Consider the following 14,859-nt stretch of genomic DNA (forward strand, 5'->3'; position numbering starts at 1 on the left):
CGGAGGAAGAGGTCCCAGGGGGTTTGCATAGTAGCACATCAAGTCCCGGTTACTACAAATATTACTGGTAGGAGGAACTACCGTTTAACTCAAATAAAGTTTTCTCTACATGTTGTTTTTTGTTCCCTGATTGTATATTTTTTTAAACAATGCGCCTGTAAGCAGCCACTTTTCCGGAAAGTAAATGTAAAAGAGTGGTTGCACACTCCTATATTACGTCCTCAGATGAAAGAAAGAAAAAAAACCTCGTGGCTTGCAAGAGTTGCCTTTGCGCAGCTGTCGTATCCCCCCCACCCCTACTTTTGCACGAGATGGATTGCCTCACGCAACACAACTTAGCATGCGCCCGCCTTGTGGACTTCTTTTGCCTTTTTTTTTGCACAAACGTCTTGGAGCATTCACAGGCTACCCCCTGCTTGCGATGTTACAAGCTACATCACCTTGCCTGGCGACCCTTCAGCTATGGCACTCTTTCTAAAGCTGTCGCTGTCAAGCTTCGAGGAGTGTGCATAGCCCACAACATCGCGAATCGAAATTGTCCACCTAGCTTTTGTGGTGTTATCACCATACGTACTACGCTTGTATTATTCAGGCGTAGCTTGTGACATTGCCACAGCTGCCTGTCTTGGTTTCAGCACATTGTTTTTTTTTTGTTGACTTGTACTATTGATTTTGATATTATCTATTAATTTCTATGCACGCTGAAATATCCTATCAGCTGCATAACTGCCAACACAACTTGAAAACAGCAGTATGTCAACATGATTTTAAAGAATGCCGAAGTTTCCATTGCACAAAACAGTGCTAGGGGGGGTCATGCAGCTTCCGAGCTTGTTTACCAACACCTCGTGAGCCCAGGAATGCTAGCCATCATGGGGCCCTTGTTCTGGCCATATATGCACGTTGGTTGTAAAGTATCAATTTTATGTCCCAAATAAAATTATCCTAGTACAGTTTTCAAGAACCGGGCGAGTCTCCTCGCAAAGTCACGATTTTTTTTTGTTTACAGGTCTTAACTACAAGAGTATTAGGCGTTTTGGTGTGCTCAACCAACATACGCTTGTCTCACGCCCTAAAAGAATATCACTATGCATGAAAACCACTAAAGAAGCCCCGTAATATTAACTTTACTTTGCTAGCAAGATGAGGCGGTACAATGACGAACAAAAAAATTTTCTCGGTGTTAAGCAAAAGTAAAGAAAATATCAGCAACCTACCTCATAAAGTCACTCTTTAAGTTTTTCTTCTTAATCAAAATCTCCTTGCACCATCTCGGCTGAAAAGCATATCTTAGAAGTCAGGTAAAGATTAGAAGGATTCAACCAAAACGGTCAAGTGATGTCTACATGAGTACGCAACCAACTATGTAAATCCGTTGGGTAGATAAAATTATGCTCATTAAGCAGCCAGTTCAGAGATGCACTAACCACTTTGAGATAACATTAGCGACCCAGGGCCACATTACATAATGTTCACAACAGTAACGATCCCCTTTCCCTTTACACATAAGTTTGGTCACCCCGCATGTTCCATACCTTGACGGGGCCCCACACGATGGGATGCCCTCCCGAAGCTTCACGGGCCTGTCGCTTCGACTCTTGAAGGCCATCAGGCTCTCCGCTTGCGCAAAAAGCAAGAAGGTAGCACTGTTATAGACACTGTTCCAAAAATTTCAGCCTTAAGTAACGCCGCTATACAATCACAAAGCAGTGGGAGCATCCACGTTAGTTTTCACAAAATTAGGCTTATCGTGAAAACCAGTGACTACCAAGTGCCAATCAGCACCCAAGTGTCATAAGATATTAAGTCACATAACATACTGATTACCTTCTTCTCCCCAAGAACGCTTTCTGCAAGAATGGGCTGAAAACAACACATATCTTACGAAAGCTTACAGGTCAGGCTAGGCGAAGCGAAACACCATTCATCACGAATGTCGATAACGGAATCTATTGGCTGCGTCGTCAATTACATCGTTCTCTATGGCGCACGCAAGCGCAAGCGTCATTGGCAGCGCCGTTAGTGACGTCGTTCTCTGCATTGTAACCAAGCACGTAACTCATTGGCTGCATGGTCAGTGACGTCATTCATCCTTTGGCAGCAATGCTGCCGAGCCCACGTGCAGCTGTTTCACCTTGAAAATTCCATATGGAGAGGGCACGGATCGTACGAACGCCCTAACGGCAGACAAATTTTCAAGAACAGCTTAGCTAATCCGTGCGAGCATTCATGTTCGCCATGCCGATGCAGCAGTCCGGGCAAAAGAACAGGCCCGGATGGCGAAGCTCAGACAACTGCGCACCAAGGATCCGACAGCATTCCGGGCCAATTGCAAGAGACAACGGTGAGCCGAGTAAGCGATGTTGCGGGCATAACAATGGCAGAACGACTGGGGCAGCAAGGAAATCCAATGTAATTGGCTTTGTTTGCTGAATAGCAGGCCAGTAGTCATGAGTGGTGCTCTAGGGGCCCCACCTTAGTTCACGAGCCTCTTTAATAGTTGGATGGAGGGGGTTGTCTTACCGAGAATAATCAAATCGGGTGTATCTCGAGTCAGGCGCCCTCCCTTCCAAAATAAAAAATCACAGCCTATTCACGGAGTGAATCATTATAAATGGGCGAAGCTCCGGGGGATCATTCTGATGACCATGAATCCCCCGTACATTTCCCACTGGAACGTGCAAATGAGTGAAAACGCGTGTGTACAGTATATACAACGTTATTTTATTGGTCGTCATAAGGGTAAACTCCATAAGGGTTTTTCGCTGGTGAAAGCGTTTTCACGATAGTTTTTTTTTTTTTCATGGCAGAACGGTAACTTGTGGTCTGGAATGCACTTTTCTTCATCGTCATCAGTGTCCCCATCCTCACTACCATAGGTCGGTGAATTCACTAATGAGTCGACTCACTCGGACTCACTCAAATCGCGCCATGACTCATAGTGTGAGTGGGTCCGGGTAGAGCCCCTTGATCTTGGGAAAGTGCCGCCATCCACTGTACTCGCCGCCGCACGCTCAACCTCCTCTCTCCCTCCTCGCCCCCCTTCGCTTCCTCCCAGTCTCTGACGCTATTTCTGGACGATGATTGGTCTCCTTCGCCGTTGCCCTTAGAGATGCGTGGATCTTGCGCCTTGCTTGTGATTTTCTTTTTCGTTCGCGCCATTTTTTGCCGACGCTCTGCGTAACAAACGTAGCACGTGCTTTGTTTTCTGCGCTTTGGGCGCTGAGCCGTGCTGTTGCGCCTATGACTGCAACAACCACAGTGAAAATCACTACGCACTTTTTTTATGATAACCCAAAGTAAACGGGATGGCTTGCGCAAGCAGCAGTGGCTGCACAACATTGGCCGAAAAAATTTCGTTCCGACAAAGAACAGTGTACTTGCGAGGTAAGGTGCCTTGTTACTTGTAAGGTAAGGGACCCACAACCGATATTTATGGTACCCGTTTTCTTGAGCGCAACGGAAAGCTTACCGGTCAGACCTTGTCATCACGGAATGGCAACGCGGAAAACACCGAAGAATGTTTAAAATTAGAATTTTTCGATTTGCCGCGATTATGCAGTCCAAAAAGACATTCTGCAAACAGTGGATGTGATCGCGATAGCGATGATATACCAGTGTAACGCCAGCAGAGATGAAAAGTGAAGAACTCAGTACAAACACGTAATGCTGTGTTTGTCAAGCCTGCAGCCTCGCCCCCACTGCTTTCCAGCGTGCTTAATTATTTTAAAAGAGCCACAGCATTTTCGGGGCTTCTTACGCAAGTACGTTTGGTCGTGCACAGGTCATTTTTTCGACTTTAGCCAAGTCGAGCTAAGCCAAGTCTTCGAAAACGAAACGCACGACGTGAGATCGTAGTTGGATGGCTTCGATATGTCATCGCTGGACAACTTGAGCGATTTAGAGGAACGATTTTTGGCTCGCATGCGAGCGTAAAATTTGGGCCGCTATCGAGTCGCGACAGAGCGACATGTTTCGAGAGACGACAGCGGTAGCGATGAATCCGACGGATCGCCACCAGCAGCAGCATGCCTGAAGCAATTCTCCACAGAGCAGTAGGTGGATGGCGTTCCGCACGCCGCAGCGATCGCATTTAAAAGCTCGCGTGCTTCTTGCCCGACGCGACGGGAATCGAGCTACTCTGGAAACGCCGTGCGGCCGCGCGCATGCGCAACTGCACCCGTTTTCTTGCAGAGGCCACGAAAGCACCGCAACTTTTCATGATGTACTTCTTTTACCTTGTAAGCCACAAAGAAACAAACAAAAATGAACAATAACATACATATTCGAAATTTAAGCTCTTATTCTGGTGCGCTTAAAATAATCACAGCAAAGTTATTAGGAATTCATAATTGTGGTTGATGGCTCTGGCGCTAGGGGCGCGACACGCCGGTATCGGTTACTTTTAAACGCGCTTTAAAGTTATAAATTCCACTCAATATTGCGAAAAGTACGTTGTCACCTGTCACCGAAATTCATGCTCCTTCCTTTTCCACCGGAATCTATTCACCCGTCCAGGCCAGTTGTGGGTCCCTTTCATGCTCGTATCAAAGCATCACGAATGCTGAATTTGAAATATTCTTTCGGCCTGCTCATCAACATACGTAGTTTTAGGGGTGAAGCTCCTTATGCCGGGGGTCGTATGTCCCGTGTCGTCACAGTACCCAGTTGCATTGCATTCGATGTCAATAAAAATGGTGTCACAGCATATCGACGGAGTGAAAGATGGTGAGTGGGACGAAGCGTCCATCAGTCCGTCCATGCTTCCGTGCTTTCGTGTGTGCATCCATACGTCCGTCCATGAGTCCGTCCGCCTGCACGCTTCTCCCCACTCGTCATTATTCACATCGTGGATATGCTCGGATTTTCTTCTCGGCTATTCGTGCGTTGATTTGATTGATATGTGGGATTTAGCGTCCCAAAACCACCATATGATTATGAGAAACGCTGTAGTGGAGGGCACCGGGAATTTCGACCACCTGGGGTTCTTTAACGTGCACCCAAATCTGAGCACACGGGCCTACATTTCCGCCTCCATCGGAAATGCAGCCGCCGCAGACGGGATTCGATCCCGCAACCTGCGGGTCAGCAGCCGAGTGCCTTAGTCACTAGACCACCGCGGCGGGGCTATTCGTGCGTTGCCTCAAAGTGGAGTTGTCATCAATATGCTGAATTCCTTTGCTAGAAACAAGAAAGTTGAATCATTTAAAGAGACACTAAAGGCAACTATTAAGTCGGCATTGATTGTTGAAATAGCAGTCCAGAAACCTCGTAGTGTTACTTTTCGGTGAAGGAGTCGCCTATTTTGAAATAAAATCCTATTTCAGTGTTCCGCATTTGGTTAGCGCACTTCAAATTACCCGCCTCAAGAAGCAGACCGACGGGACCGACTCACATCACTGTTGCCGTGCACAACGTTGCCCGGCTTTACATGCCCTCGAAACTACGTCGGTTTATGCTATCTATGATCACATCAACCGGTTTTTTTTTTCTATTATAGAGTTCGCAGAAAGCAGCGTTGTTTTGACTAGGGCGAGCGTTGGACGCACGTACACTTTCGGAGTTCTGTCAGTTATGTTGTCGCCATACCTGATAATGCTAATTGATTGATTGATTTGTGGGGTTTAACGTCCCAAAACCACCATATGATTATGAGAGACGCCGTAGTGGAGGGCTCCAGGAATTTCGGCCACCTGGGCTTCCTTAACGTGCACCCAAATCTGAGTACACGGGCCTACACCATTCCCGCCTCCATCGGAAATGCAGCCGCCGCAGCCGGGAATCGAACCCGCGACCTGCGGGTCAGCAGCCGAGTACCTTAGCCACTAGACCACCGCGGCGGGGCTACCTGACAGTGCTAAGAATAACCGTGATCTCGTCTACAGTGGTGGTGGCAACGACAACCAAACGCACTGTAAAATACAGTGCATGCGCTGGTCGCACGCATACTTCCAAAGCTTCGAGCAGGCTGCCTCGGTCTTCGTTCGACGGTTTCAGTACTAATAATATCACCCAACACCATTAGGAAAAGTGTTCGGACCATTAGAATTTCGACCCAATGGACACAGTGGATTTTGGCAGGGCGATTTCACAAATTCGCTCGCCATCTGTCGTGGTGTCGCATCACTGAGATTGTACTATACGTTTATGTGAATACCTCCTAAGTTCGCGTATAATAAAATTCGATGGGTTCACAAAAAGCCTTGAGTGGACTGACCTGCATTTTTCTCAATGTGGCCACATCATGCAAAAAAAATTCACTTCCGGGAGATTTTCATGACAACCGCACCAACAGAAGAAACGGTCGAAATCCGGGAGACTCGGCAGGTACGAATTGAAGTACTACTGGATGGTTTATTTGTCATAATGATAGTTTATTGAGTTACTTCGTCGTGCGTATGACTTACGTCCCCATGCGTCGACAACTATCTCTTCAGTAATAGTTAGTAAATTGAGCGTTTGAGTAGTGTTGATATTGCAGAGAGTAACCTCCTGCCATTGCAGTTGAAAAGATTTTAAACTAAGCTAGCTGTAGGATGAGTTTCGTTTTGTTTTTGTGATAGTTAGCATTTAAGGTGAATGGTACGTTGCTTTATGTCGAGCACGTAATCTTTAGTATCACTTTTATTTCGTAAGTCACAGAAATGTCCCATATTACTGCGTTGCACGTTAACCAAAGTGTTGAGAGGATTTAGCGAAATCTTTGAGTTTCCGTTGGCCTCTTTTATTGTTCGTTTCCCCTTGCCTAAGTAGCTGCAGTACAATTACAATTTCTTGCATTCTTTCGAAGTTGTTGTTTCAACAGCGCCTACAATTGAGTTTTCTTTTGGTCATCAGGTTTTATTTGTTCGCGTCGCAATCCGAGGGGTGGGCAGAGGGCACTTGCAGCATTAGGTGTTGTTTGAAAATGGTTGTCCTGACGAGTTCGTCTTACGCACAGGAAGCCTGAGTCCGTGCAAAATGCCTGTTTGTGTGGAATGACTGCAGAGATGGAGGTGGTCTTTGGGTTTTCGCATCGATATCCAGGAATGATCCTGGTGTCTGGCTGCAATAATTCAGCCAAACCACGTGCTGCTGCTCGTCCTCCTGATGCATTGTTTGGTGATGGAATGCTGTTGTGTCGCTACCTTGCCAGCGATTGACGGCAGTCATCTTTCTATGCAAATCAAGGGATTTCTAAGCTGGGCGCAACGACAGCGAAGCAACATTTCAGTGGAGTGCGAACAAATAAAGCACCGTGCACGTGCGGTGCTGCCTGTCCGACATCATGCTGACATTGTAAGACCGGGCTTGCCCTGTCCAATCGTGACAGGAATGGACCGCGAGCCATCGACTCCAAAACAGGATCACCAGAGCAGTCAGTGACCCACCACGTGGTCACTGAATGGCCACGCCTTGGAAGCCCAAGGCATGGCCATTATTATGTGCATGCCTGTTCTTTGAGAGTTAAGACCGTCAACATGTAAATACTCTGTATAAAGCATTTTCCTGTCTTCGACTCGTACTCGATAGATATGTGGGGTGTAACGTCCCAAAACTACTATTAAATTATGAGGGACGCCGCAGTGGAGGACCCAAACCTGAGAACACGGGCCTACAGCATTTTCCCCTCCCGCAAAAATGCAGCCGCCGCAATCGGGATTCGATCCTGCGACCTGCGGGTTAGCAGCCTATAGTAGCTTAGGCATTAGACCACCATGGCAGGGCTTTGGCTCGTCCTTGCGCAAGCGCTCTCTTCGCGAAAATGCATCTGCTACGAAGGTGCAAGGCAGGTGGCGCCACGTTCGAAATTCGAGTGCGTAGAAGAGACCGAGGGGAGTGGAAGTGGAGGAGGAGAGTGTCGATACTTTGCGAAGTTTCGGTCAGGGGCATTATGCAAAGGTTCTGCTGACAGCGAGCCATCGACTCCAAAACAGGATCACCAGACATTGCCCGTCCATAGAGAGTTATAGTTTACCGTTAGCGTGATAGCGGGGGTTGAAGGAATACCGTGCAGCAAACGTTCGTTGCGGACAGCGTTTTATAGTCTTAAACACTGAGTTTATAGTTTTAAACACTGATGAATACGGAGTTCTGACATGTCCAATCATTTCCGGTTTGATCCTCTTCTGAGCAGTAATTCTGAAATTGACGCCAGACCGAGCAGGAAGAGGCAGCTGGAGAGGCACGCTCAGTGGGCCATGCTGGCTGGTAAGACATGAACGCTGCGTGCGTCTTGTTCGCGATTACCATACCTTAAAATTATCACATTAGCACTTACAACTGCACGACAAATCACCCGAAGCGGAACAACGAAAACTAAGGATTGATCGAACGCGCTGCACAAACTATGCAAGCAAAACTGAGCAAGTGAAGCCGTTTCCAGGTAACCAAGAATCGCAGCCAGGCGGTACCACACAAAGACACTGCGATAACAACACTAAAATTGTCAACGTCATCGCTTCTCGCTCACCCTTACTCGCGCCTGAGGCGTGGCGTAGGAGTTGGCTGCACACGTCAAAATACTGTCGATGACTCAAGGCCAGAAACGCGTCTATGATCCTAGAACAGACTTTCCGCTCAAAATAGAATAAGTCCCCCCTCCCTCCCGACGCGATGGACGCGATTCAAACTTCGCTCAATAACTCATGCATACCAAGTAATTGAATGAACGTCATATCTCGAGTTGAAATTTGGTGTGACGTGCTAAGCGCGATGTCCACGCTAGCCAGCGCTTCGTGCGGGAAAACATTCGCGGAGTGCATGCAGCGTTGTTGACGTAGTAAATGTCGCAGAGGGTAAGAAGCATGCAATGTGCGATTGTATCATCGCCCACTGCAGGGCTAATGCCTCTCCCATGATCCACCAATCAATCCAGTCCTGTGCTTTCTGCAGCCACATTTAACCTGCGAACTTTTTCATCTCATCATCCCACCAAACTTTCTGTCTCCCCCTCACTCGTTTGCCTTATCTATGAATCCTGTCGGTTACCCTGAGTGACCAATGATTATTTTTCCTAGTGCTCATTTCTTCTTCTTGATTTCAACTATGATATCCTTGAACCCGGTTTGTTCCCTGGCCCACTCTGCTCACTCGTTATCTCTTAAGCTTTCACCTATCATTTTCCTTTCCATTGTTCGCTGTGTTGTCCTCAAATGAAGCTGAACGCTCTTTCTAAGCCTCCACGTTTTTGCTCCGTAAGAAAGTACCGGCATGATGCAGCTGTTACATACCTTCCTCTCGAGGGTTACTGGTAGATCACCATTTATGATTTCACAAAGCTTGCAGAATGTGATTCACCCCAGCCTTATTCTTCTAGCTATTTCCGTCTCATGGTTCGGTTCCGTGGTTACTACCTGTTATAAGTAGACTATTCCTATACAACTTCCAGCGTCTCTTCACCTATCGCAAACCACTGTTAAACTAAGCATTTCTTAGCGAACTTCGGCGACTTTGAGCGTATCTATCTATCTATCTATCTATCTATCTATCTATCTATCTATCTATCTATCTATCTATCTATCTATCTAGCCGCCTACGACTTTCATCTCTCCTGGCCGTTTCAATAATGGTATTGATACCAAACTTGGTATGGCGTAACATCACTGTATGACGAACATACCTGACTACTCATATCATGAAAATCATTGAAAATCATGACAAGTGTGTCATGAGTGTCGTGAGTTACATTTCATGATCCTGCAGCTCTTGCGTTGGTTTCGTTCACATGGCATGTTGCAAAACTGGTATGGTATGACATGATTGTATGCCGAACACAAGCGACCGACCCTAACATAAAAATCTTGGCATGCGTGTCATGTAACAACATGACTACAAGCCACGCTCATGATCCGCTCACGGCCATTTCGCTAGCGCCACATATATCAAATCTGTTACGGCAGTGCGTGAATGGATGACGAAGGTGTGTATGTGACTGGTGCAAACATGATAATCATGAGATTAGTGTCATGTAACAACATGACTACATGCCACGCTCATGATGCACTCGCGGCCGTTTCCCTAGCGTCACAACTCGTTATTACGCGATGCGAACGGACGACATAGGAAAATGACACATTGAAAAATTAGAATCATGACATGCGTGTAATGTAACAACATGACTGCATGCCACACTCATGATGCGCTCGTGGCCGTTTCGATAGCCTCACATATGCCTAATTTTGTATTACGTAACGTCAATGTATGACGAAGGTATTTGACTGGTGCAAACACGATAATCATGAGATGCGTGTCATGTGAGAACATGACTACATACCACAGTCACGGCGCCAATACATTTCGACGTGACGCGGTGCGCGTGCTCGCCGGCGTTCATTTCATCGCGTCACGCCAGCTTTGCCACGCCAGGCGCCGGTCTTGCGATATACTCGCAGACATGCGCCTCGCTGTGTTGCTTTGACAGATGCGCGTTTCGGTGCGTCCGGCGTCCCTCCGTCACGAAAAGAGGGAGGCACAGCGCTGTCTGATTAACGCATCGGCGCGAAATGCAGCACGCCGAATTTCGCGCAGGTTGCCATCGGGCCGCGCCGACAGACACTGGTCGCGCTGGATGCCCCTGGCGTCAGACTATGAAGTGCTCGCGTTTCGCTAACGTAGCGTCGCTGTGCCCAGCGTGCGCGCGCGTCAACGCTACATTGGAGTATATTGGGCCCTTCATCATGCGCTCGCGGCCATTTGCTAACTCCACATATGCCAAATTTGGTGTTACGAGACGTAAATAGATGACGAGAGTGTATAACTGGTGTAAACATGATAATGCTGAGAAGCGTGTCATTTAAGAAAATGACAACATACCACGCTCATAGCTTGCTCGCGGCCGTTTCGCTAGCTCCACATATACCAAATTTGGTATCAAGTGACGTGAATAGATGACGAAGGTAGAGAACACATCCAAACGTGGTAATCATGACACGTAAGTCATGTACGGCCTCATTTACTACCACCTCGTAACATTGTGTTGATTTTAGAGTGACATATTAACCTTATTCATTCATGCTTCGCGTATCATCGATTCCCACTGTACATGGGATCTGCCAATTTTTTCGCTGTTTATCTTCTATCTTCCCAAGGTTTTTTTTTTTTCCTGTCGAGTCTGTTGCACATTACCTTAGTGTTAATGCATGTTATTTTCAGACCTACTCTTCTGCTCGCCGTGTCCATTTCCGTAATCATGAGGTGTAATTTATCCCCCGAGTTGCTCACCAAGGCATGTTACTAAAGTGCATGTTACTAAAGTGCTCTCCATTAGCTCTTATCCCTAACTCTCCCCAATCTTGATTGATTTGTGGGGCTTAACGTCCTAAAACCACGATATGATTATGAGAGACACCGTAGTGGAGTGCTCCGAAAATTTCGTCCACCTGGGGTTCTTTAACGTGCACCCAAATCTGAGCACACGTGCCTACAACGTTTCCGCCTCCATCGGAAATGCAGCCACCGCAGCCGAAATTTGATCCGGCGACCTGCGGGTCAGCAGCCGAGTACCTTAGCCACTAGACCGCCGCGGCGGGGCAATTATTCCCAATCTAGGGTCTTAAAAACCTCCTGTAAAGACCTGGTGAATAGAATTCGAGAGATTGCGTCTTCCTGCTTTTTACACCCTTTTTTTATTGGAATTCTGTCACTTTCTTAAGGGAGAGCACTCGTGGCTGTGGATCCGCTGCAGATTTCTTACAGTATATGTTTATGTAAGTTTCATCGATGCCCCGGTTGTCTAGGGCCTGCATCACTGCTGATGTCTCGAATGAGCCAAACGCCTTCTCGTAATCTATGAAGGCTATGTATATAGGTTGCTTGTACTCGACGCATTTCCCTATCAGATTATTGATAGTATGAATGTCATCTATTGTAGAGTAGCCTGTACGAAATCCTGTTTGGTCCTTCGATTGATTGAACTCTAATGTCGTCCTAATTGTATTAGGTAATATTTTTGTAAATAGTTTGTAGATAACGAACAGTAAGCTGATCGGTCTGTAATTTTTTAAGTCCTCGACGTCTCCTTTCTTATGAAATAATATGATGACATATTATGGCACCCTCAGTCCCGTCAAAAGAGATTTTGTATAAAGGTGGCCAGTTTTTCTATCACAATTTTAGCGCCATCTTTCTGGAGGCCCATTGTTTCCTTATCCTCACTAGCGGCTTTGCCTTTTTGCATTCCTTCTTGGGCTTTCCTTACTTCCCCAGCCGTTACAGATAGGATGTCGTATTTCTCTGAGAGAGACATAATTATTTTAATGTAGAGCTTGAGAAGCAGTAGTAAACAACTTTATAACATAAACCACTTTGTAACTGGAGAAGTTCACCTGGCTTTTCTCCTGACATGCTACTCCTGGTACCGGGTGATGACTATGATACAAACAGTGATAAAAGCATACGATTCCACACACGCCCTACGCTATTTACAACGTTTCGTTCAGGCTTGTGGCCCGCAAAAATGTCAGTAGCGCTTTTGTGGTGTTTAACACACTGGAGCTGTTCTTCCATGGGCTTAGAATATCGGTCAACTCCAAGTCTGTGTCCCGTTGTACCCCTAAAGCAATCTTCAGAGACTGTCTCTCTGATGCTTATATCGTGCACTCACCGAAGACGTGATCGATCTCTCCTATGACGTCACATTATACACACAATGGGGAATCTGACAGTCCGATTTTGTCCCTAAAGTAATTGGTATATGCGACGTTTATTTCGATGCGGTCTAAACGTGTTTCAGCTTGCCTGTTGATGTCTCGCGCATACCAAAGTGACACGACGAATCGATCTTGTACAGAGGCCCATACTGGTGGCTAGGGTCTCTCCAGAAGGCTTGCTAGAGGCGTCAATCCCGTGCTGACACTAGTGTTGCAGCGCCTTGCCCCGAGAAAGGTACCTCCATGATTTCTGGCGAATTCCTCTGGGTTATCATTGCTTCTTACGATATCATCCTGGTTGTTTCTGCTTCTGTATAACTCTCTGGAGAACTTCTCCGCCACCTCAACTATCCTATCCATATTGGTTATGACATTGCCTTCTTTGTCCCTTAATGCATACATCCGATTTTTTTTTTCTATGCACAAGTTTGCCTTCGCAGCTTTTAAGCTTTTGCCGCTTTTCACGGCCTGCTCGATTCTCTCCATGTTATAGCTTATGATGTCGGCTACCTTGCGCATATTTATTAACTTCGAAAGCTCCACTAGCTCAATACTCTCGGTTGTATTTGAGGCTTTCATGGTTTGTCGTCTGTTGAGATTTTTCGTCTACTCAGATAATTTGCCAGTATCCTGTCTAGTGAAGGTACCAGCGACGTCAAGTGCACATATTTTGATGATACTAGTAAGATAATCGTTCGTTGCATCATTGCTAACGTCGGTTATACCTTGTTTCGTAGCCGCCAATCTACTCTGAAAAGAAACTGGATTTCTGTCCTTCCCTCTCAACGCTTGCTCATTCATTGGCTTCTTGCGTTTCAACTTATGCCTTTGTTTTTTTTTAGATCTAGATGAATACAAGCTCTTACCATCTTGTCAATTACTTCTACGTTCTGTGCAATGCCTGGCTGTGCACACAGAAGGAAGTCTATTTCATTTTTAGTTTCGCCATTACGAATTCGCCACATCCAATTACAGCTAGCCGGTTTTCTGTAGTAAGTATTCAAGATTCCTAAATTATTACGTTCTGCGAACTCTACTAATAACTTTCCACGTGCATTTCTAGAGCCGATGCCATATTCACTGACTGCATGGTCTCCGGCCTGTTTTTTTTTTCTGCTTACCTTCGCATCAAAGTCACCCATCAGTATAGTATACTGTGTCTTTACTTTGTAGGGGAGAGGTAGAAGAACAATGACACTGCGACATGAAATGACAAAAACCAAATATTTTATTCTGCGGCAGGCGCGTCTGCATGAACGTCGTTGTCATCGCTGAGTCGTCACGCCAGCACGTGGCAGGGCACCCCGCTGTAAAGACGGAGTCGCAGTCAAGACATGTTCATGTGACAGTCCTGGTACGGAAGGTGGCATGGCCAACGGGCCCTCAATTCTCTTCGGGACGTCGAGGGCTGCGAGCGAGTGGCGCAGAAGGCGAATTGCCATCCTGGGTGAACAGCACGAGCCTGTGCGTGTGAGACGTGGAGATGTAACCACATGCACTTCGCCATGAACCCGGTGTTGGCCGTCATGAGAAGGTTTCGTTTTCTCTCGCTCGCTGGTGGTCTGAGAAATTGGTGGCCTGTACGAAAGCGGCATGGTGTTCACGCTTCCATTTCGGTCGCATGCCACTTACAAACCCAGCAAGAACCACCGGGACAGAGATGCGGTGGTGCTGGAGTCTTTCACCGACGATCACGAGAATTGAAGAGTGGCAGCGTCGGCGCTGGGACGGGAAAACAGAGCGGGAGGGCAGCAGACGCTCTGCAGCAGTCATCGTCCGTTGGCTGAAGCACGCTCGCTGTGAGCTTCGAGTACGCTGAAGTGGTGCGGCGGCGTCTGTGGACAGAACGGTCTTCTCACTACACAAAGGGGGATCAGCATATACGCTGAATTATTGTGCGGCCGCTGGCGTATGGCATGATGATGTCGCTGCTACTTCGCTTGGTAGCGCTGGTACACGAACGCTGGCGTCGGTGATGGCAGGTGTAACATACAGCGCTATTGACGTAAAACGACTCTCGTTCGTGGCATGCGACGTGCTCGGCGTCGTCTTGGGAGCTGCGTCGAAAGCGATGTCGTGCGAAAACTGCATGGCTACGTGCGAATCAGTTGACGCTGTATCGCTCAAGCCAAGTGGAATCGCGCTTGTCTTGTTAGGGCTGCGTGACTGTGATGACCCGAGGCTCGGAGCTAAGGTTTAGCGCGGCAGGGAGTAAATGACGTGCCACACC

The 14,859-nt window shown here is 47.1% G+C and overlaps 1 protein-coding gene across 1 annotated transcript in view; it reads right to left on the reverse strand.

The window, feature by feature from the left end:
* LOC119183907 (uncharacterized) overlaps positions 1-14,859 on the reverse strand; it is a 73,305-nt gene that overhangs the window by 36,877 nt on the left and 21,569 nt on the right. Inside the window, exon 2 of the mRNA XM_075874500.1 lies at positions 1,536-1,620. Coding sequence (XP_075730615.1) covers positions 1,536-1,620 — 85 coding nt within the window. The remainder of the gene's footprint in view (positions 1-1,535; positions 1,621-14,859) is intronic.

This window comes from Rhipicephalus microplus, chromosome 9 (genome assembly GCF_043290135.1).
Source record: "Rhipicephalus microplus isolate Deutch F79 chromosome 9, USDA_Rmic, whole genome shotgun sequence".
NCBI classification, from domain to species: domain Eukaryota; kingdom Metazoa; phylum Arthropoda; class Arachnida; order Ixodida; family Ixodidae; genus Rhipicephalus; species Rhipicephalus microplus.